Genomic DNA, 23,167 nt, shown 5'->3' with positions numbered 1-23,167 from the left:
TAGTGTCAGGCATCAAAATGAAAGAAGATGCTTCTTATTCAGGAGAACCTCATATTTGAAAAGTAACTTCTTAAATCAGTGATAATTACAAATGTCAAACAATGAGTGGGTTTTACTGCCTTTCACTTAGAGGAATGAGACTTGCAGATTTGTATCTTCTCAGTCACTTGGTTGAGTCAGATTATCATTCCTTTCTTCAGTTATTAGGGACTAACAATGTTACAGTGAAAGTGACTGACAGAATAAAGCTAACACAACTTGACCATCTTCATTTAAAAATACCTACAAATGAATTTTAGCCATTGCCACTCAAAATACATCTCCCTCCACTCCTACTTTCAAAATACTGCTACTTTGATGATTCTCTTTTTACATCTTAATCGTTTATTGAAAGCTGGTGAAACTACTGGGGAACTGTTTTACAACCCTCAACACTGCATATTGCTTTCCAGGGACTTGCTGTATTTTCAAAGATATCATATAGTCCCTGCATATTAAAAAGAAAAAAGTTAGATATTTCAAGAAGTACTTTGTCAAAAACGGTGCTATCAAGCTTTACTTTTAAAATTTATGGCAATTGCACTTGTTTCTGTAAGCGACAACATCCAAGTATGCAAGAGATAAAATCAAGAACTATAGAATTCCTGACTTTAAATGAAACTAATAAAGAAATTGGAAAAGTAGGCTATTAAGTATTTACTGGCATTAGCCCTTGAATTGTTTACTAAATTCTAGAACTGATAATCTTCAAGTGACTGCATTTACAACATCTAGACATTTACAAAATCTAGAAAAGTGTAATTAAGAAAATGCAAATTGCTACCTGAAAAATGTATCTTGAAGCTGATGAGGTATAGTTGCAAAGTCAAATGCACAATATGACTTTGGAAGAAAGACTTCCATATTCTTTCTAACTTCTACAGGTGGACTTGTCATAATAGGTGCTGCACTGCCAAAAAATGGGTACGAGTACCTAATAAAACCAGTAACAAAAATAATTCTATAGATAGGTAACTTTTCTTATACCTTCAACAGGAAAATCAGTTTAGACATCATTTACTGAAGCGTGACTTATACAAAGTTTGAGAAATTTATATTAGTAAATACAACAACAGAACTTAGTTCTCAAGAATTCATGTTTTCATTTACTTCAGGAATGATCCAGCTTCTTTATATTGGCTGTTGTTTTGACAAAAAAAAGTTTTAATAACCTGTATGTTCACAACTAGTTGAATTCATATTTTACTAGAACTCTGCAATTATTATATAAACTGAGCAGACAAACAGAACAAAAATTTATATTCACATGTAGATTGTTACTTGAGAACATCTGTAACTATATTTACAGTTTAGACAAGACTAACATGCAATAACCGATAACTAGGTATGCATATACACAGCGTCAGAACCATTAGAAAATTTCATTAGCTTTTCATTTCCACAGTTTAATTGACTAAAAGGCAAGTCAAATCATTTTACCAATATAACTTAAAATGTGGCATGAAATTACTGGCACATTTCAGGGTATGATAAACTGTAAAGAAGGGGGAGGCCATGAAACTCAAACTTCATTTTGTTCAAACTGATGATGCCAGCCGTCAGCTAAGTTTCTCAAAATAAAAACGGCATCAAATGATGCCTCTATATATAAAAATTGCATTCTTCACCTTTTGTAGAGAGCTGTTGAAAGAGCTTGTTTGGAATGGAATAAAATAAAGTTTCCAATTAACAGCAAATAAGCAATTTTTTACCCTGCAACTTTTCTTAACATTTATGTATCTGGATGTTTCTCCTCCTCAGCTTCCTGCCATGTTCATCACTGACTACAAAAATTCAAGTGCATAAAACAAACCTATGTGTTGTTACTGTTCTGAAACAAATTATTATTGAAATTTTACATAAAAGATTTTATGTGGCAAAATTCCATCCACTGTATATTGCTTTCCACATACTATTTAGTAATGTAGCCTATATGGCAAGACATTAACAATGTACTATATATTAGCTGTGTTTTAAAATATTCCACCCCTACATCCCATCCACACCTTTTCAAACTAGTTCAGATAAAATCTAAACCCCAAGAACCACCACCACAACTAGATTTCCCAGTGACCAGTTAAAACTGTATGAATCAAGCTCTGTCAGAGAAGAGGCAGAGCAAATGCAGAATCACCTCCCCAGACAGAAATTATCAATGGTTTCAGACTGAATCCCATTTAAAGATATATTTTATCACAAATATCAAAAGCACCCTGATGGAAATGAGAAGACAAATTGTAAAAACTATCCCTATTGCAAAACTATCCGAAATTGTAAAAACTAATCCCTAATTTCAAATACACCATCGATAACTGATTTTAAAAATGTAGAATTTCTTATTTAAACCAGCAAAATCATCCTTGTATCTACAAGTCTCTCAGAAATGCATTTAACTACACTGATTCTTCATTAAAACTAGAATATGCTTCCTTTGGATTCATATACAAACCAGTGATCTGTCTCTTACTGAAACACTATAAAGAGTTTTTGGCGAAACATGGAAAATTACAAATAAAAGAAAAAAAAGTCACTTAATTGATTTGCTGGAAATGTAGCGAGACAGTAATATGAGAAGTAATTCTCCTCTTCCTTTAAAGACTGATATTCCTTGTTGTCCAAGCTCAGACATTCAGATAAGACTTAATATCAATTACAGTAAAAGGTAAAGTTTTACACACTGTCTTTAATGCTTAGTTTAGTGATATGCCAGATGAACATTTCAGAATATTTTGCTACTGAAAATCAGTTGCACAAAAAGCATGAAGAAGCAGAGAAACAATGCCAGCAATCATTCAAACTATGAAGGCTTTGTATTCACCAAGACTAAAAAAATAAATTGTACCTTAAAATGCAATTTATTGGAAAACCAACTTCCAGACCACATATACTTCTTAAGTCTATTGAAAAGCAAAAATGGTGAGAGGCTGCTGGAATGACAATTTTCTGTGCTGACACAGGCTCAGAAGAATTGGATGCACCTACAGGGTTGGGCTGAGATATCGCTACTGGACCACTGTCAGCTGAAAACACAAAAGAGAATTTATGTGCATTTTTTATAACTTGTTCTGCCCAAACTAACAAAATATATCAAAAATTAGTGTCACACTTTAAATGCAGGTGGATAGGTTGCTTCCCTATGAGATTTCTATTCCTTGTAAAATAAATGAATACTGTCAAAAATAACCACTCCTTCTGTAAGTTACTGCTTCCAAAGAAAAAAAAAAAACCACAAAAACAATATACTTTAAATCTTCTAACAGGATTATAATATTTTTCCTTTCTTTATTAATCTTTGAAGCTATGTAGGTTTAACTCAATGAAAAAAGTTTATACTACAATCAAAGTTAATAAATTCTTCAGAAAGATGATGTAATACTTCAGTTTATAGTAATTGTTCTTAGCCAACTTGAGGGCATGCATAGGAAAAAATATTTTCAGCAATTTATACATTTTTAAAATTAACTAACCTCTTTAGGGGAATTACAAAGACAGATTAACACAGGTCAATTACAGTGCTTATGTGAGGCAGCATCACCCCTGGCCCCAAGCTGAGGTTTAACTATTGAAGCAAATGAAAATGTGCAAAGCACATCTGCTTCTGTCATAGAACCCATGTACTGTGACATGAATTTTACAATTTAGGAAGTGGAAGCAATATTGAGTGCCTGCCCAGTTGCATCCAGGCTTCTCACATCCTTAAAATGAGACCCAATACTGCCTCCAGAGAGGAAAACATCAAACTGTAAGTCTCAGAGACAGGTTTTGTGTCTTGAAAAAGGTGTTCTAGAAAAATGTTCAAGACATTTTATACAAGTCTTTAAGGGCTATTTGGGCTACCAAGCCCAACAAAAAGAGGGAAAGAAAGTGTCAGATAAGAACTCAACTTTTGTAAGTGCCTTTTGTAAGTGCTACTTCATAATTATTTAAAACATTTTAATTTTGTAATTTTTAAAGAAATACATCATTACTAGCATTGACTTTATTCTTTTCTCCTTTTTCTAAGTGTTTTGTTTGCATTAATATTAACATTACAAAAAAGAAAAATGCCATAATACTTCAACATCAGCTAGCTAATAATGTATGAATGAAACAATTTTAAGTGATTCAGGTAAAATGTCAGGAGATTTTTTGGTGTGAAGAAGTGGCAGAGTGGAATTTTAAGGTCATCACAAAACAAAAAGTACACATAGCTTGCTGTTTAAAGTCATTTAAGTTGGTATTATAAACAAATTTCATTTACTGTACTAAATTCAATAAATTTTGCCTTACTGGGATTTTGCAGATCTAAGGGAGGTGATTTTGCTCTGCTCTGTGATTTCATAGTGGGAAGCTCTTCAAAACACGTTTGTTTGTTAACCTCTTGAGGGCACCCAGCCACTAGCCCTGAAAGACAAATGTGAAATGACAAGTTTTACATCTTAGCAAAATTACTATTGTTATTAATAAAAAACCACAATCCTGGATTTCCTAACCAGAGATTCAAACCAGCTTCTGGAATCACAATACCTTGTTTTTACATTCCATATAAAGAACTCAATCCTTGCTTAGATAAGATTGGTTAGAATTAAAAGAAAATTTGGCTGAATTAGCAGACAAATCCTGAGAACCCATTCTAGGACACAGAATTTCCTCTACTGAACTGGATGTCTTTAGGATACACCTCAAAGCACCAGCAATACAAATATCATTATAAAAATAATCATTCAGCTTTATTCATAAACCATCTGTTAAGAAGAGTCATGTTCAATAATGTTTAGCTGAACAACATTTTTTTGAGATTTATTCTGTTACTATGGTATTTCTTATCTCTGTTCCTCTTCCATTTTCCACTACCCAGTAATCTCAAATCAGAAACAAGTCTTCACAGGGCTTAGGCTACCAAGTCCAAACAAAAGGACCATGTAAAAACAAACAAAACAACCCAGTTGCTTGGTTTTGTCCAGGAATCTATACTATACAAACAATTGTCTTCACAAATTATTATCCACATACTAGATCTGTAGTACATGGAATTCTACACAGTAGAATCCATAGTAGATTCCGTAGAAAACTTAAAAATCCCATGTTACTCCTGCTTTTCTATTGAATAAATTAATATTAGATCACTTAATCTCATTGAGCAAGTCAGTTTCTTCATAGGCATTGCTCTAAACCTTCTCATTCCCAACTTCAGGAAATTCCAAAAAGTTTTGTTAAGATTTTTCAAGCGGATGACCCATCCACATCACTTGTAATCTACACACCCCCAAATCCTTAATCTGGGTCTTGCAAGTGTCCTTAATTATGATCATGTTCAAATCACAACATTTATCCTCCTTCTGTTGTTTTATATAAATAATTCTGACTTGCCTGAAATTTATCACCAGAAATGAGTACTACTTCATGAAACAGTAGAAAGGAGCAGCACATGATCCAAGACCACATTTGGCAATTGGGCAAAAAATTATACACCACATACCCCTTTTCCTTGGTTTTATGCCTTTTTCAAACTTAAGACTTTCCACTTCACTTTCTGTTGCTACATCTTCTTTTGAAGAACATTGGTCAGCTTGAGATGGGACGTTTTGGGATCTCTGCTGCTGGCTCTCTGTTTTTCCACTAACAGGTGAAAGAACTTTCTCCTGTGGCTGTTGGGGTTCAGTTGCACCATTTAAGGGAGTCAAAGGCTGAATGAAATGATAGTTTCTTATTGATCATGGCTTGCATTTAAAAATTCTGTCTATGACATTTCATAATATGTGATTATTTTTCAGACATAGAAAAATGCCAACAAAGGGATTATTCATATAAAGCAATTAATTCTTTCAGGGTTTGGTTTGTGGATTTTTCAAACACCAAACCCAGTTAAATATGATCTAGAAATACCAATATTTTTTAAATGTGAAATTGTGCAACAGTGTCTAAACCAACAATGAATGTGTAAGACATACCTGGGTAGTCACACTCTCTCTTTGAAGAATTACAGATACCCCAACAGTAGGAGCCAGATCAAAAGGCAGTTGTGACAGTTTCTGTTTAGCTCTATTTGGTGGAACAAGAACAAATGGTCCTTCTATTGCCACAGGATGTTGGTCAATTTCCACATTTCCTTTCTTCAGTAGTCCAGACAGAGGAACTTCAGTGCTTCCAAGAGAGTGATCCCCACAACAAAGATGGATCTGCACACATGCAAAGGTGCTAGAAAGTAACTGGTATGTGTGATCTGCACTGGAACCATCTGTGCACCCTCCACTAAAGGCAGCATAAACACAAGTTATCATCCCTAATCTAGTCGCTGCATGCTGAGAATAAGAACAGCTGTGAAACATCAGTTTTGAGTAGGTGGGATTTACTCACTGACAGGGCAGCAGCAAATCACTGCGCTGCCCTTCTGACAATCTGTCATATCATTCCTTCTATAGGATAGGTTCAGTACTCTGTGGCTTCTAAACACAGCACAGATTCTTGCCCTTAATGTACAGGCATATAAAATGAATGACTGCAAAGTAATGAAAAAGATTACTTGAAGGCTTTGGGCATATATTTAGACACCACTTAAGTAGCAAGGATTTTTGGAATTAAATAACTGTGGTTTTAATTCCTGGTAAATACAATTATTTGAAAGCTTGACTCAACTGCTTATTCCTTACTCAGCTTAATAGTTACACATATGAGTGAAAGATGGATGTTACAAAAACCAACACACACTAAGGCAATCTATTTTCCTCAGTTACTTTTTGAAACTTAAATACTAACTTGCTTTTTCCCAAAAAGGAGTCACTTAAGTAATGATTTAGCAGATCAGAACACTGTATCCCCATCCTTAATATTTTTTGCACTTAAGGAAAACTGTTGTGCTGAAAGGTGTGAGCTGCCAGTAGACATACCTAGGTGTGTATATATATGTACATACATACAAATACAGTCATGCAATACATATATACACACATTCTAGTCTGGCCACTAGTACCTTTTACAACCAAAGTCTTCATTTTTGGAAATATATGTTAAAATTAAGAATGAAAACACAGTGCTCTGATCCTATATCCTAAGATTTAAGGATTTAAGATTTAAGTAAATCAAAATGTGGCTTTGACTGCACAAGAAATTTTGCTCAAAAAGTTGTTCTTTACACACAATGCAAACATGCATAATTCCCTAGATATGTACACATGTATCATATTTGTACACATGTATCATGTATGTTATATTAAATATTTTAAGACTGTAGAGTAAGAACAAATTCCAAACACACCAATGCACACGTTGAACCAAAAATACTTAAAATTGAGGGGGAAAAAATCTGAAACAATACAAGATTTAAACAAAAACATTCCTAAAGCACCCTGCATAAAATAACTTTTAAAAGGTCCAGATCTACAAATTACTTTGTAAAAATAATACTGTCCTGTCTACCAGCTACATTATCAGAAACCCTACACCACCCACACTCAACAAAGCACTCTCGTTTTGTAATTAATTTGAGCCATGCACAGACTGCCACAAACACTCTCAGTTTTATCTGATATTTAGAATCATAGATTCATTTAGTCTGGAAAAGACCCTTAAGACTGCTGAGACCAGCTACTAACCTAACTGCCAAACCACCACTAAACCATGTCCCCCATTTAAAGACAAGGCTAAAGATAAGCAATCCCATAACAACCCAACTACGTCTGTAGTGTACTTAGAAACAGCATTTGGCTACAGAGCAGGGAAAAAAGCCAGACCTGCCTTATCATTCACAAACAGCGCTAAGGACAGTGATTTTAGAACTTAGTCAAGAGTGACCTGAGCAGCTGACATGGGATTACCATAGGTAGCACAAACCAGGACTCTGGGTTGCAGATGGTTTGATTGCAGTGCAGGCTCAAAGCTCAGAGCTCTTGAAAGTGCTACATCATCTCTTTGGGAAGATCATATTTCAGCAATACTTTTTATCACGACATGTAAACCAGCTTGCTGTAACAGCAACTAATTAAAAAAGACAGCACTCCACCTGAGCTAGGAAACTTGCTGCTATAGTTTCCCTCATATCAGCAAGAAAATAAACTTATATCTGAGCCAGAATACTATGATACAATCTTAGCTTTGGAAACAGAAATGCTTCATGGATACAGCCTGAGACATTCTATTTCTTTAATTTTAATTATTTATTTTCATTCACATTTGAAATGAAACAGCTTACCTGTAATTTTGACTGTGCACAAAGATAAACTTGAAGAACATCTACTGTACTACGTATTCGAACTGAAGCTCTTTCTGGCTCAAAGTTTGGATTAATTAAATCAGTGAAGGGTTCATTTGTGACATCATTACCCAGTAATGAGTAGTAAAAAAAAAATTCAGGTTGTCGATCAGGGAGCTTCATAGTACTAGGAACTAACTGAAAGAGATGCAGAAGAGAATAATGATATCTTTGCTTGATGCAGAGTTACAGTAATTCTGAAGCACTAGTTTGGAAATTAGAGCTTAAAGTGACTAGCTGACCTAAACCCTAACTTGTACTCCACATATAACTTACTATATTAATACTCGAATTAAAAATGTTTTCTTTTTTTGAAATAAAAAAGAGCAAGCTTTAACTTACAAGCATAATAACTTGCAAAATATTTGGAATTACCTTTAGGACTCCTCAGCACCAAGGGCTGTAACTGGCATGTATTTAATAGCATCAGGTACTGCACAAATACTCAGAAATAAACTGTGCCTTCATAGAATATTTTCAATATAATAATGCAGATTAGATACTATTATATAACATATGTGATTGAATAAAAAACTGAAACAGACCAACAGCTACTCCATCCTGTAGGCAACTGTGACCTCAATGCCTACAGAGGCACAAGCCAACCCTAGAATGACCACAATAAAATTTACTTCTTAAGGTCCTACAATTTTGACACAGAAAAGTATCTTCCCTAAAAAAAGAAAGATGACAAGACTGATGAGAGTATATCATACACCATGAGTTCTAGACCTATTAAAATCATGCTGTCAGTACAGCATAAACACAGCAGCTGAGGTCTACAGCTGAAACAACCATCAGTATGGCACTTTCTCCAAGCTAGTAAGTCCTTCACTCAGCAATACACAAACTCTGTCTTACATACTTGAAATGTATTTCACCCTGCTTGAACTCCAGTGCATGGGGCACCATACTGAAGACTAGTATTATCCCTACACTAACATTTTACACTGGATTGTATTAGAAAAGTATGCATTTCATAAAAATGCATAATTTAAAGTAAATACAGCTTCAGCACTTCAAAAAAAATTATATTTCATCTGCAGTCTGATGTTGAGGACCTTATGAAGTTTTAAAATTAATAAAAATTCACTCTGGGACTATATTAAGGTTATTTCTTGAAATAAACTTAGAAAACAATACAAATGTATTGTTAGAAAACACTACAAATGTAGGAATGGCAGGGTGAAAATAATGTGGGATAACACCTCTAAAAACTAAACATAGCAAGTAAACAGACCTGTTCCAACTGTGTCGCAAATGCAATGGTTACTGACATGACAAAGTGATCTCTGCAATATTCTGCTGGTCCAATCTGATGATAGCCCTCTTCTTCATTCAAGACTGGCACAATACTTTTAGGGTCTAGCGCAGAAAAGAAGTTGAGTACTAAGAGAGAAGAAATAAACTTAAGTAATTAGTGGTCTTCATAATTCCTGCAGCAATCTGATATATAATTGCAATTTTATTTTTAAGCATTACACATGGAAATTACATGTGGAAAAGAAAATTACAAATAAAGATCTTGATGCCTGGTGCCAATACAAAAGTCCCTAGGTATGCTTCGGAACAGCCACAAAAAATTCTGAAATTAACTTCTATTCACAACTGTTATGCTGAACACCATGCCAGACAGAATTCCAGTTGTTATTTTTATTTTGTGTTACAATGAGAAACATTACAGTGACTGGAAATTTATTTCACTAGGCTAGAGTGCTGTTGAAACCATGCCTGTTTCTTTACCAGGCTCATTAAAGGAAATGCAGGACAGTAAATGCATATTGCAATCTATTGGAACAAGTATGGTGTGCCGTTCCACAGATCTTTAGAATGTTTCATTCAAAGATTTTTCATCTGAAGTCTTCAATGCATGAAGAAGTTTGCTAGCTTCTGCTCTATTGTGCCAGTAATTCAACACAGACACCAGGTTACACCAAATACAAATTATGACACAGTATTTTGTGAACAAAAAACCTTCGTTTCAAATACTGGAAGCTTTAGACAACTTAGGCCAGTAAAGGAAAAAAAGGTATAGAAATACTAAATTGAAAAGTATCTGACTAGACTAGAACTGGGTAATCCAGCTTTGTCATACCCAATAACTGGAACATTAACTGTACAACTGTGAAAACTCAGAAGTTTGTTTTTTTCCCCATTGACATGATGAAAGAAAGGGTAAAGCTGGCAAACTTGTTTGTAGCAATTATTCCACAGAAAACTTGAAATCAGAAACAGTGCTGAGTAAAGGCAGAAAGGTCTTTTATTTTTTGTGAGTGTCATGAGAGTTAGGAGAACTTGCAGGGACAAAGACCACATAGAAATGCAGACTAAGGAATCATTTACAGTAGGTTCTTTGCCTCCCTTACAGATTTTACAATACGGGAAGTTCCCTGTGTTTTGTGGTAAACTTGAAAAAAAGGAGTTAGCTATCTTATGCTGAAACTTGAATACTGTCTTAACCAATCTTGAAATGCAGCCAAGTAAGTGAATTCTGGGCCAGAAGCCTGTAAAACACTTCCTGCCACTGACCACTCTGCTTTTACAAAATCCACAGATCATCAGCAGATAGGTGATGAATTTAGAGTCAGGGAAAGCGTATCTTCAGGGCAAGAACCAAGTATTGTAAGGTATGCAGGAGAAAATCCACTAGTTGTACTTTTCAGAAGTTAAGTAGATAGGCATTTGGGTGAGAGATCAGGGCAAGATGGAAATACGTTTTTGTTTTAGGGCTCTTTAAAACAAGTTTCTAAGATCTTGCTTTTGTTTTTTTTTTTTTCCACAACTATTAACTTGGATTTAAAAAAAAATTCACAGATGAAAATGTGACTTAAAGGCACAGCACATAAAGGCACCTACTCCTGTTAACATTTGAGTTTTCCAATAGATTTTTGACACATTTTACTGATTTCTTCTGAGAAAAATGAATAAGAGAATCCAGAACTGGAATGAGTCCCAACAGTAAGCAGATGTTACTACAGAAAAACTTCACAACACTACATAATTTAAGTACCTAAAGATTAGAAGAAGCCACCAAAAAAGAAGCCAGCCTACCCAACAAATTAGACATTTTTCTACTTTACAGTTCCAAACCCAAGGTACTGGAAGTTTACTTTTCTATTTCTTTCATACCTTTCCAAAGCCCATAAATAAAAACTAAATACCCAAGGGAGTTAACTATGAGCACCTGATCGTCATTTTAAATACCAGTTGGTTTGCAACTTGTCCCCAGTGAAGAATCCGTAAAAACTTACTACCACAAGGTACATCAATCAGCTGTAAAGGATTTGCACTGGAATTGCTGTGAAATTAAAATTCTCTTGAGACGTGGAGCAACACATTTACAAAAAATGATATGTCATCTGGCACAGGAAGATTTTTAATTTGAAGTGAAATGTCATGTTACTCACCCTTCCCTTCTCTAGGGGGTGCCTCCTTTGCTTTAAAATCATCAACCAGTGCTTTTGAATCCGTCTCCAATGCAACACCAATTTGTATTTCAGGTTTAAACTTAGGGTACTTGTTACTAAGCAAAGGATACCATTTAGGGGCCTACGTAGTAAAAAACAAAAATAAGACCCAAGAGTGTTTGAAAAAAAAAAGTATAGTACCATGACAGAAAACTTAGTCTTAATCTAGCACTTCTATTTCATCATCTACAGAAATACACTTTGTTTCTTATTTCTAAAGATTTGGTCTATTTACTACACTATTGTACTAAAATATTCTGTAGAATGGTTACTGGATGACTAACTGAACATACTCTTTTTTTCCACTGACTTGTACGGTGAAAAAGCTAGAGAAATACACCATAAATCTTTGTTTAGAATACCTTCAACTCCTCAACTGCACAGTAAGTCATATGCATCGAAAATTATCTAGAAGAGTGATGTCAAAATAGGACATCAGGCTCCTTGTATGACCCATATCGAAGTTATGTTTTTCTCAAGCTTGCTACAATGATGCTTGCTAATTATATTAATATAAAGAAATATATTGTGCTTACTCTATACTTTATTAAAGGGCTAGAAATGATCACCTCATACATCATCTTCCATGGAGACCCACTGAAAAAAACAACTTAAGACTTGATTTGATGATGGAGACTCAATCCAATTGCTCTATACCTATTGCTTAGGTAAAATTTTCCAGTTGATTAAATAATGAGATTGTGTAGATTAATTGGTTGCTAGTGATCCAATTACCCAATTCAGAAATAAGTAAGATTAGTACCAACAGTATTTTTTCATTTGCACACATTTTAAGAGCCAAGATGTTTCTCCTCATAAGAAAAGCAGCAAAACTCCATACATCATCAGTCATATTCCAAAATGAGACTCAAAAGTTCAGCCTATACTTTAATTCAAATTACATTATCTGTAACAGCATTATTGTCAAAACAAATTTTTAAGCCATTATACTTTATAACTTACCCGTTTCTTTTCCTGTGCAGACCTTAAATCCAGTACAATATACCCTATATTCTCTTTAGCTGACGATACAGGATCTAGTGCAAAACACTGTAGCTTGATAGGTGTACGCTGCAGCCTGAAAAAGTAACTCAGTTGAAATATTAAATATAAAATGTATCTCTGCAATTAGTTCTCAAAGACAGTTTGTAAATTTCCAGCAGGCCAATTATATATATTTGTTATATAACTAATTTCTTTAGGTCAGAAACTGAATTTTTATTCAACATATAAAGTCATCATTAAGTGAAAGACTGAACAAGTGGTTTAATTTTTTAAGAAGAGTGCTTTGGAGCCTCGGAGCCTCAAGCATGATTAAAAAGACATCAGCAACAAATAAATACCTCATCCACATAAAAGAAATACACTAAATTTGAATTTGAATAAGATGCCATGTAGGGGCTTCTTAAAAACAGGACTTGTAGAGAAGATTGTTGGGTAAAGCACATAACTTCTTTGAAGCACAGATAAGATGTCTAGCACATGGCAAATGCAGGCATCTTTCTCTGTCAAATAAAAATGATACAGCCTTTTAAACTTCTTTGATAATATGATCGTAATATTATAACTTGCAAGTTGTAAGACCTGGAAAACCAAATAACTTTTATGGAAACATTCAATTTCTCAGCTTATATCCTTGACATTTTCAAAAACTATTTACATAGGTTTTCATATTAGAAGTTAAGTTAATTTTTTGTCATGGTATACATAAGGAAATGTGACTGCAATGTTTGAATTATAACGTTATTAATTTGCTCTAAGAGCCTGTGGGGTGTTTTTTAATAGAATAAAAATATACCCTTTAGATTTTTTAAGCATCACTTATCTTGTCACATACTGCCTTTTTTTTGTACATTAGTAGAATTTTTCTTTTACTTTTATCTACCATAATGCTGCAAAAGTTTCTAAAAAACTATTCAGATGACAGTAACACAAAAATTGTACTTCACTAACTGTAAAGACAAGAAAATTAAATTTTATCTGGAAATTAGACTTCACTTTTTAACATTACCTGTGCTGATGAAGTGCTTTTCTATCAAGTTCCCAGGCCAATTCTGTAGCAAATTCTGGCTGATCAGTATGCTCCACAGGGTCAGTAGCCAACTGCTCACCATCTAACTTAGCTTCGACTATAAGCATGTGCTTGGGTCGCTTTGGGAAATACCGCCCTGTAAAAGAATGGCATTGCATGCACCATCACTAAAAGAAATGCAAGAGCTCAGATTTATGCCACAAATCAGTTACGTGAAATTAATTTCCTATATCACCTTCCTTGCTCTTTTCTTTCAAGCAAGTGTTTGCATTATGCAGAAATATGAAAGAAGGTAACATGAGACAGACTATTTGTGAAGAAATAGGATGTTAAGTAACAAAGAACAAAGTAGCAAGCAATTAAAATTACTTGAGAAATCTATGACTGGCAATAGATAAGGGAGCAGGCCTGAGAAAGAGAGTGAATGTTTTATATCAATTGAAGACATTGACTGTCTGACAAAATAGAAAAACACGATCTTATAAAAGTAGGAAAAGGTGTTTTCCCTGCCACTTGCTGGGGGAAAAAAATAAAAATCATTATCAGATTAAGAGAGTGCCTAAAAGAGCATAGGACTGGTCCTGGGTTCAAGATCACCCAATATTATGATTTAAAATGACAAAAAGTAGTAAAAATCCACTTAGATCACAGTGTGGGGAGATGATATTACTGGAGTATCAGACAACAGGATCTCATTATTAAGCTCCTCTGCAAACTACATAAATGGACACAGAGATAATAGGATTTACTTGACAAAGAGAAAGCACACAGCCGAAATAACCCAAACCCCCACTGATCTCCAAAACAGCCCAAAACAGAAGAAGACATCCCAACTCACACACACACACTAATTAGACCATAGAAACGAAAACCTGTAGAAATAAATGCATGATGAACAACTAGATATACGTTTGAGTCAACACCACCAAAAAAAGCTTACAGAGGATTGCTACGAAAGGATAGAGACACCGGATTACTAGTTAAAAAAAAACCCAAACCCACAAAAAAAAAACCTCAACAAAGCCGAAGTCCTCAGGGAAAGACAGCTATTTTTCTCATTCATTTAAAACAACATATTGCATAAATACCTCCAAAACCTAATGTAGCCAACCCTGGCCTTAAGATGGGTACGGCCAAAGCTTCATTAATAAGATGGATTTAAAGAACGCTGCCCGGCCTACCCCGCTCAGGCCACCAGAGAAAACACTGGGAGACGGCGAGCAGCCCTCACCTTCCTGTCGGGACAGGGGGACCCGCAGCAGCCGGCAGGCCGCGACCCTCCCGCCCCTCCCGGTTACCTTCCAGCACGGAGACGACAATCAGCAGCCGATCGGCGGCCCTGGAGCCCATCTCCCCGCTCCGCCCGGGCGCACCGGGGCCGTGAAGCGCGGCCGCTCCCGAGGCGGAGCAGAGGAAACCGCGAACCCCGGCCCGGCCCGCCCGCGCTGCCGCCACTCGCCGCCCTTTTGCCGCCGCGGAGCCTTTAAACACCAACCGCCGCCGCTTCCGCCCGGCAACGCCGCCCGCCCTTCCGCCGCTTCCGCCGCGGGCCCCGCCCCGGCACCGCCTCCCCTCGGGCCCGGCACCGCCCCGACACCGCCCCGGCACCGCCTCCTCTCGGGCCTGGCACCGCCCCGGCACCGCCTCCCCTCGGGCCCGGCACCACCCCGGCACCGCCCCGGCACCGCCTCCCCTCGGGCCCGGCACCGCCCCGACACCGCCCCGGCACCGCCTCCTCTCGGGCCCGGCACCACCCCGGCACCGCCCCGGCACCGCCTCCCCTCGGGCCCGGCACTGCCCCGGCACCGCCCCGACACCGCCCCGACACCGCCCCGACACCGCCCTGACACCGCCTCCCCTCGGGCCCGGCACTGCCCTGACACCGCCTCCCCTCGGCCACGGCCCGGCCCCGCTCTCGCCCCACGGTCACAGAATCAGCGGCACGGCTGTGGGGCGTCGTGTCAAACGGGCGGGGAGCTGTAGTCGAAAACTTCACAAATAAAAGAATAAAAAGGGTTTTTCACAAGCGCTCTGCATTGCCAGCGGAGTAATGCCAGCTGCTTCAAAGACGTGCCTTCTGCTAAAGCGGGGAAATTTCTTTACGGTTTTTTTTCCCGCACTGTGATGAGCGTCAGAGCAGAATTTGAATGCAGTCGTAGTGAAATGCAGCTTTGTCCGCCTTAGCTGATGTTTTAGAGTATCGCTTTCCATACGAAGTAATAGTTAAGCAGCAATGTCACGAAATAGTTCATCCCTGTACTCGGCATCCCAAGTAAAACATATATATATATGTCTTGACTGTGAGGCAACCCCCCCCTATTTTTAAGTTTACAGTATTTTTTTAGTAGATGGCCAAGCAAAATCTTTGTGTAGATATAAAATCCTTGAGTTTTAGTATCACATGTATTCTGCTGAGTTGCTGAGTCACGATTTGTGAATACCAGGAGAGGGAGAACCTGTTTTCTTTTTGCAAGAATTTTATTCTGGTTCTGTAACACTTCACAAAAAGACACTTTCTTGTGTCTGAGTTGAATCTGCCCAAGTTCAATTTTGGCTGCTCCTTTTTGTTGTGGCATCTTCAGGTGTATAACACTGCAGGCAGCACAGCAACTTTCTGTCTCTACAGTCTGAATTCTTAAATTTCTATCACTGTCACCTTCTGCAGGCCAGGTTGTAGGTACTTTTTACAGATACTTTTTACAGATACTTTTTACACAAAACCTGGAGACAGACCTCTGAAAGGTGAGTCATTTGGACTAGTGAGGGAACATGATCCCAGACGATAACAAAAAGAAACAATTTTACTGTTGGATTCTAGGGCATCCCTCTGGGCACCCTGGATGGTCACAGACCTCGGTAGAGAGGCCTGGGACCCGAGAAAGAGAGTCTGGGGTCTGTGCAGGGGCGTTTGCCTGGCACAGAGCCCAGGAAGACACAGACTTTGATTTTAGTCCATGACAAAATCATCTAACACAGAGAAGAATTGCAAGTCACAAATATGTAACAGAGAGTAGTGTAGTTTATCATCGTGCAGAATATTTTGTAGTTTTGGGATTTTTAGAATGTAGATGCAAAGGGACAAGATGGTGATTTTAGGGCGGTGCCCTGGGTTCTTCTCCTTCTTCTCCCTTGGCATCCATCTTCTGCAGTGACATGGGCACAAAGCAGTTTCAGTGGATTGGGTCAAAGTAGAAATGCCTCTGTTAGTATAGGTGATAGGCGTTGGTATGAAATGGTAAATAATAGCTATGTGGTTATCTGACTAAAAGTAAGTGACCTCCCATCACAGGGGGAGTCACCTCGTGTCCAAGCTGCTGTGAACATCTTGGCCGGACACAGAGAATTGTAAGATAAGAACTAATAAACAACGTGAGAAACCAAGAAAACCAAGACCTTGAGACTTCTCATCCTTCTCACGCTGCGCCAAGCACAGAGACACAGAGTCAGACTCAAATCCTTCAGAGGTCAGGAGGGAAAAACACTCCCTCGAGCCCACATGAACCACCAGCCTTGGAATCTCAGGCAGAGAGAGAAAACCATAGAACCCAAGATTTTACCTGTACAGCTTTTTTATTTGAAAATTGATTTCTCTGGGTGTGATTCATGAAAATAATATTCTTGTGAACCACTGTTGATCACTTCTTCTTGTAACTGTTCATGGATTTGCTTTTTGCCTATTTAGCAAGCTGGACTGGTTCAACACGGGGTCAGACGGATGCCAGAGCCAGCACAAAAGACTGAGAGCATGTGACCAACAACCCTGGTTTATGGGTGTTTATGTTTGCACATGGCAAAGCATCTGGAATCTCTTTTGGTAACAGCAAGCCTTTAAATCAGGTCACCTACCTCAGGGAACTTTATCCTTTGATGTTCTCTCCTGGCTCTAACCTGACTTTTATCTTGATGTTACAGGTATTAACTGTGCCAAGAGCCTCATCACTATAAACTCTTTCCGGTAAAGACTTTATTTTTATTAAATAAAAGGAGACAGGAGAGAAAAGAGACATTAAAAAGACAATAGAACCAATAGGATGGTCTTATCATCTATGTTTCCTTTGCAGTACACCAAGTCTTTATCTATTCATCCTAGAACCCCCAAAGATTGTTTTCTTATTATGCTATTGGTAGTCTTGCTAACTTGTATCTCATCTTGTGCATTTGCCTGCCGAGGTGTCAGATGCAGGATGTGCCCTGTGCAAGAACATTGGCAGTGAGAACTCCTGTGGGAGGTGTGCCCAGGTAGAGGAACACCTCTGCTTAGTGACAGAACTGTGGGAGGAGATGAGTAAATTCAGCAATGTCAGAGAGTCTGAGTGAGAGACAGACTACTTGAAAAACCGCCTGCCTTCCCAGGGACAAATCTGTCAGGCACACAGGGTGTATGATACAGGGGATTCCCTATCCTATCTTTAATCTGCAGAACATCACAACTTAAGAAAGAGGGGGAAGTGGTGACAACTTTCTGCCTTGCACAGCAGAGCATTCACTCCATTACTACCCACCCTCCCAGGTGCCCTGGCATAACAGGTACAAAGCTCTGCAAGTGCAGCTTAAAGGATTGTCCAACTAGGTCAGAGGTGTCGCTGAGGTTAAGTCAGCCTACCCCCTGTGTCAAGACTGCTTCCATACAGAAAAAGAGAAAAAAAAAAAAAAAAAGTGTCAGTGTCATAGGAGACCTTTTGAGAGGAATGAAAAGCCCAATACGCACACTGGATCCACTTGTTAAAGAAAGTTTGCTGTCCTGCAAAGCCTGTGTTAAAGACATTAGGAGGACACGTTCTACTCTGGTACAGCCCTCAGATTATTAACTATTAATAGTTTTTCAAGCAGGCAGTGATGAAATTGCAATGAGAAGTCTTAATGCAATCAAAAAGGGAATTTAGCACCTTGAGACTAACTGGTTAAGAGATCAGGAGAGCATGTAAAATTCACTTCTATTGTTCCAGTTGCAGGGAATGATGAAGGAAGAAACAGGAAGCTGATCAAGAGAATAACAGATCAGTATCTGAATCTGAGACTGATCAGACTGGTCCCTGGCAGAATTTTGTGGGTGTTGATCATCATGGTGCTCCCAGGCTTATTTCTAGTGAGCCTGTTTTTATCCCCTTTCCTCTTCAAATCCAGTTTAAAATTCCTTTAGTGAGGTCTGTTAACTCCTGAGTGAAGATCCTTTTCTCCCTTTAAGACAGGTGCACCCCATTTGTCAGAAACAGGTCTGATGATCAAAAATATTCAAGTGTGGTGTGCAAACAGACACTAGGAGATTTGAATTGCCCCTGTACTAATTTGTGCAGCAGGGGTGGGTTTTGAAGTGTTAGAAACCATGAAAGCACCTGAGAACAGTCATGCAGGAATTAGGCTTTCTTCCCCTAAAAAGTTGGCAGGGTTGATAGCCCAACTAAAATGCATCTACACCAATGGAAAACATTGTGAAGCCCAAAAATTCAAGTGTAAGCAATCGTGGGAAAATGGTGGGATTACTCGTGATTCTGGAACGCTGCAACAAGTGGCTACTTAGAATCAGCAGAAAAAGAGAGGCCTCATTAGGAAGTGGAGATGTTACAGAGCATTTTGACTATTACCTAGAGCTTGACAATAGTGATTGAAGAGTAAAACAAGCTTTCTTAAAATTTGTTTTATCCTTTTCTAAATGCATTTGTTAACTCCAAACTAAGGAAAACTCTGAACAGTAAGAACAGCCTAATGACTCTCATATTTTGCAGTGGTCCGGTTTGTCTCTCGGGGCCCCTGTCCCACATTGTGGCCAGCCCTGGCACTGGAGCCACAGAAGAGGTACGGTTCTGTATCCTGGGATACATCCCTGATCCTGTGGGTCCTTGCCGCACAGATGCTTGAACAGTGGCGAGGGAATAAAGGAAGGACTCTTATGGGGAACTTCAGCTGGGGTTTATTGAGCCCACGAGGGAGTTCTTCACACCCAGAGAGTTTGCCCACAAAAGCAGGGTTCCTCTCTGTACAGCACTTTATAAACAGGAGAGGAGCAGGGGGTAGGGTACAGCTTGGGACCAATGCAGGGTGTGAAGGGTGTGACTCTGAACATAAATGACAAGTATTATAACAAATCAATAACGCAAGGGAGAGGACAACCAGGACCCTGTCCAATCACTCAACATCCTCACTGGAACCTTCTAGACCCGGGGTGAGGCTCTGAGGTGATGGACTGGAACCAGGTATCACATAAATGATGATTGATTAAAAGCAATAACCAGGTAAACCATAAAGGGTTAAACATAGGGGTATGTGGAACAAACCATTATAACTTATAAAAAACAATATAAAACAAGGAATAAATACATACAGAAAACTGATAAAACCAAAAAACACACCATTACAACACTTCAATAAATGTACTAGACTTGGAATGGCATCTAAATGCAACAATATAAAGACAATGCTGGTATTAAAAAGATTTTATATATTATTGGTACTCAGCACACTTCTTCCTGATTTCTGAGACTGTTTTAATCGATCAGAAATTATATGGACTTAAAAACCTCCAAGATACACCTGTAGAAAAACCCAATCCACTGAAAACAAGTCATAAACCAGACTGTTTCAACTACAGTCAGTTTCTATTACATTATATTAATGTGTTTTTCCGTTTTTGATCCTTTAATGCACCTTCAACAAACTAATGTTATTATGCTTCTCTTTTAGCAACAGAATTAGAACTGTAGCACTTAAAGTATTAATTTGTCAATTTGTACTCAAATTTCTGTGAAGATGATAGAAACTGTCCAATGTCTTCTACTTTATTACTATCTTCACTTATCCCACATCTAAGGAAACAACATAATTAATTCAGGTGAATACATATTATAAGACAGCTTATGAAATCATATCAAGAAGTTTGATTTACGAATGTTTTCTCATATAGACAATGGTTAAACTAATTATTGAGTTAATAATTTATGAGTGCAATTATTAAATGCTTTAATCAACACTTTTTATGTTTGTCTCTATTTAGAGCCTATTAATTTTAACAGTTCTTAATTATTACATTATTTTTCTTGGCATGATTATTTTTTTCAGTCACAGCTTCGTTTTCCATGGACATGACGTGTCAATTTTTCTCCATGTCATTTCTTATATCTCATTTTACAAAGTTATTCATTCTGCCTTCTTTACTTCATTCTCTTACATAAAAATTTTAAAATGTGTTTATATTGACATTGAAAGATTTTTACTTGCTGCATTTCTAATTGTCTTAGGATAATTTAATTAGTTCTTATTTAACCTGTCTTGGAACTCCTTTTGCACTTGAAGATTATTCATGCAGAGAGAATAATAAATAGCTCTACCCCTTTTTAGTGGGGATTTAAATTGCATGTAAGTGGAATATATGTTCTAAAAATAGTCTTCTTATGGTTGTTTCGTTACACTTTGGAGTACTTTGGAAGTATTCTTAAGTGTTCTATTGTTACTTATAAAACAGCCTCAGTAAGAGCATATGTTATATGAAGTTTGAATATGAGAGACAAATTTTAAATACTGTCTTAAAGGCAAAATTTAGAATGGGAATCACTGATCCACCTGAAGGAGAAAAAACATCATTTACACAAAGGATATTTGAATTTAAGAAGAAGTGAAGCTGAAGACACTTTTCAAAGATTAGATTAGATTAGATTAGATTAGATTAGATTAGATTAGAAAAGTAGATTAGAATGTAGTAGGTTGGAAAGTTTATTCTTCTGGAAATGGGAGAAAAAAGAGTGAAATATATTTCTTCAGAAAAAGTTGTAAAATATTATTTTTCCTCCACAGACAGCTGTGGTATGTGTAAATGGTGTTAATGTCACTGGACAGTTTATTGTGATGCCTAATTCTAGTCAGATGAACTGTACTCATAGATGTCATGTATCATGAATATCAATGAAATTAGAAAATTGTTGCACTTGGTTTGTGTGGCAAGGTTTTTGCAGTGGGGGCTAGAGGATGGTTTCTGTGAGAAGCTACCCCCATGTCCAATAAAGCCAATGCCAGGCATCTCCAAGCTGAACCCACTGCTGGCCAAGGCTGAGCCCATGAGGAATGGTGACAGCCCCTCTGGGATAAAAGAGTTAAGAAGGGAAAAGAACTGGCTGTGAAACAGCAGCCGGGAGAAACGAGTGAAAATGTGAGGGCAAGTGCCCTGCAGACACCACGGTCAGTGGAGAGAGAGGTGCAGGAGGCGTTGCTGCAGGTCCGGAGCTCAGATTCCCCTGCACCCTGCGGGGCAGCCTGTGGATCGGCAGCGCTGCCGCTGCAGCCCATGGAGGACCATGGGGAGGCAGGATCCGCCTACAGCCTACGAAGCATCCCACTCCAAACCAGGTGGAAGTGCCCGAAGGAGGCTGACCCTGTGGGAAGCGCCCATGTGTGATGAATAGACCAGAGCCCCCATGGGCTACAGCTCCCATTCCCTGTCCCCCTGTGCTGCTGTGGGCAGGAGGTAGAGAAGATCAAGAGCCTGAGAAAAGGGGAGGGGTGGGAGGAGTTTTAAGATTTTTGCGTTTATTTCTCATTCTCACTCTGATTTAACTGGCAATAAAACAAAATAATTTTTTCCTGAAGTTCAATCTGTTTTGTCCCTGTCATTAACTAGTGAGCGTTCTCTCCCTGTCCTTATCTCTACCTGTGACCCTTTTATTATGTCACTACTGTCCGGTTCAGGAGACTGACAGAGCATGGGGCATTTGGCAGTGGATGCCAGAGTCAACCCACCACAACTGTTAGAAGAATTGGATCTGCAAGGAAACAGACATGCATTAAAAATTAACAGAAAGTATCCCGTGGATATTTCCAGTTTAGGGACACTGGCTTTGTTCTTTTTTCAAGCCTAGGACTATCTAGACCTCTATTATGAAAAATAAGAGCATCCTGAAGAATTTTGGAATATATTCTGCATCTCTCTTAAGTACCCCTATGCTGTGACACTTCCAGGACTGCTCATGTAGCTTACCAGATTGTTCCTGTTAAATTTTCAGACCTTTTCAGTAGAAGTAGCAGGTCAGATCCTATGTGAAATTGCTGGTGATAGAAATTTCTAAGACTGAAAATGGCTAATGGCTTTGAAATTTAAAAATGTCCTCAATGGGCACATAGTGACTGGTCTTTGGTCTCATGGCCTCCTACTCTTTGGCTGCTCGCTACTCACCTAGTAAATATTGCTAATACTGAAGAGTAAAGAATTACCAAACTCAAATTATTTGGAAGGAGGAAAACTTTCAGTCAACCTTTTAAGGGGGAAAAAAAAAAAAACCATTCTGTAAAGGTGAGAAAATTTCATGGGGTCTGTTTTTCACTTCTAGTATTCTTAGAGACCTTTACATTTTTCAAAGTTTATTGTACTTAGTGAGAGGTAAAATGTCGTAAAGATCAGTCTATGACTGATACTTAAAT

The 23,167-nt window shown here is 37.9% G+C and overlaps 1 protein-coding gene across 2 annotated transcripts in view; it reads right to left on the bottom strand.

The window, feature by feature from the left end:
* CEP120 (centrosomal protein 120) overlaps positions 1-13,893 on the bottom strand; it is a 37,337-nt gene extending 23,444 nt beyond the window's left edge. Inside the window, exons 1-10 of one of the 2 annotated variants that reach the window (XM_083884326.1) lie at positions 13,745-13,893; positions 12,697-12,811; positions 11,674-11,815; positions 9,507-9,655; positions 8,207-8,404; positions 5,970-6,197; positions 5,498-5,705; positions 4,309-4,422; positions 2,882-3,059; positions 824-973 (exon numbers count right to left, since the gene is read on the bottom strand). In XM_083884326.1, the coding sequence (XP_083740452.1) occupies positions 824-973; positions 2,882-3,059; positions 4,309-4,422; positions 5,498-5,705; positions 5,970-6,197; positions 8,207-8,404; positions 9,507-9,655; positions 11,674-11,815; positions 12,697-12,811; positions 13,745-13,872 (1,610 nt within the window). In that variant the 5' untranslated portion in view covers positions 13,873-13,893. The remainder of the gene's footprint in view (positions 1-823; positions 974-2,881; positions 3,060-4,308; positions 4,423-5,497; positions 5,706-5,969; positions 6,198-8,206; positions 8,405-9,506; positions 9,656-11,673; positions 11,816-12,696; positions 12,812-13,744) is intronic. The other variant, XM_083884327.1, reaches the window with a different exon arrangement.
* Positions 13,894-23,167: the final 9,274 nt, after the last annotated feature.

This window comes from Zosterops lateralis (genome assembly GCF_965231275.1).
Source record: "Zosterops lateralis genome assembly, chromosome: Z".
In the NCBI taxonomy this organism is placed as follows: domain Eukaryota; kingdom Metazoa; phylum Chordata; class Aves; order Passeriformes; family Zosteropidae; genus Zosterops; species Zosterops lateralis.
Note: the sequence above shows the minus strand (reverse complement) of the source record. Positions and strands in the feature narration are given on the sequence as shown.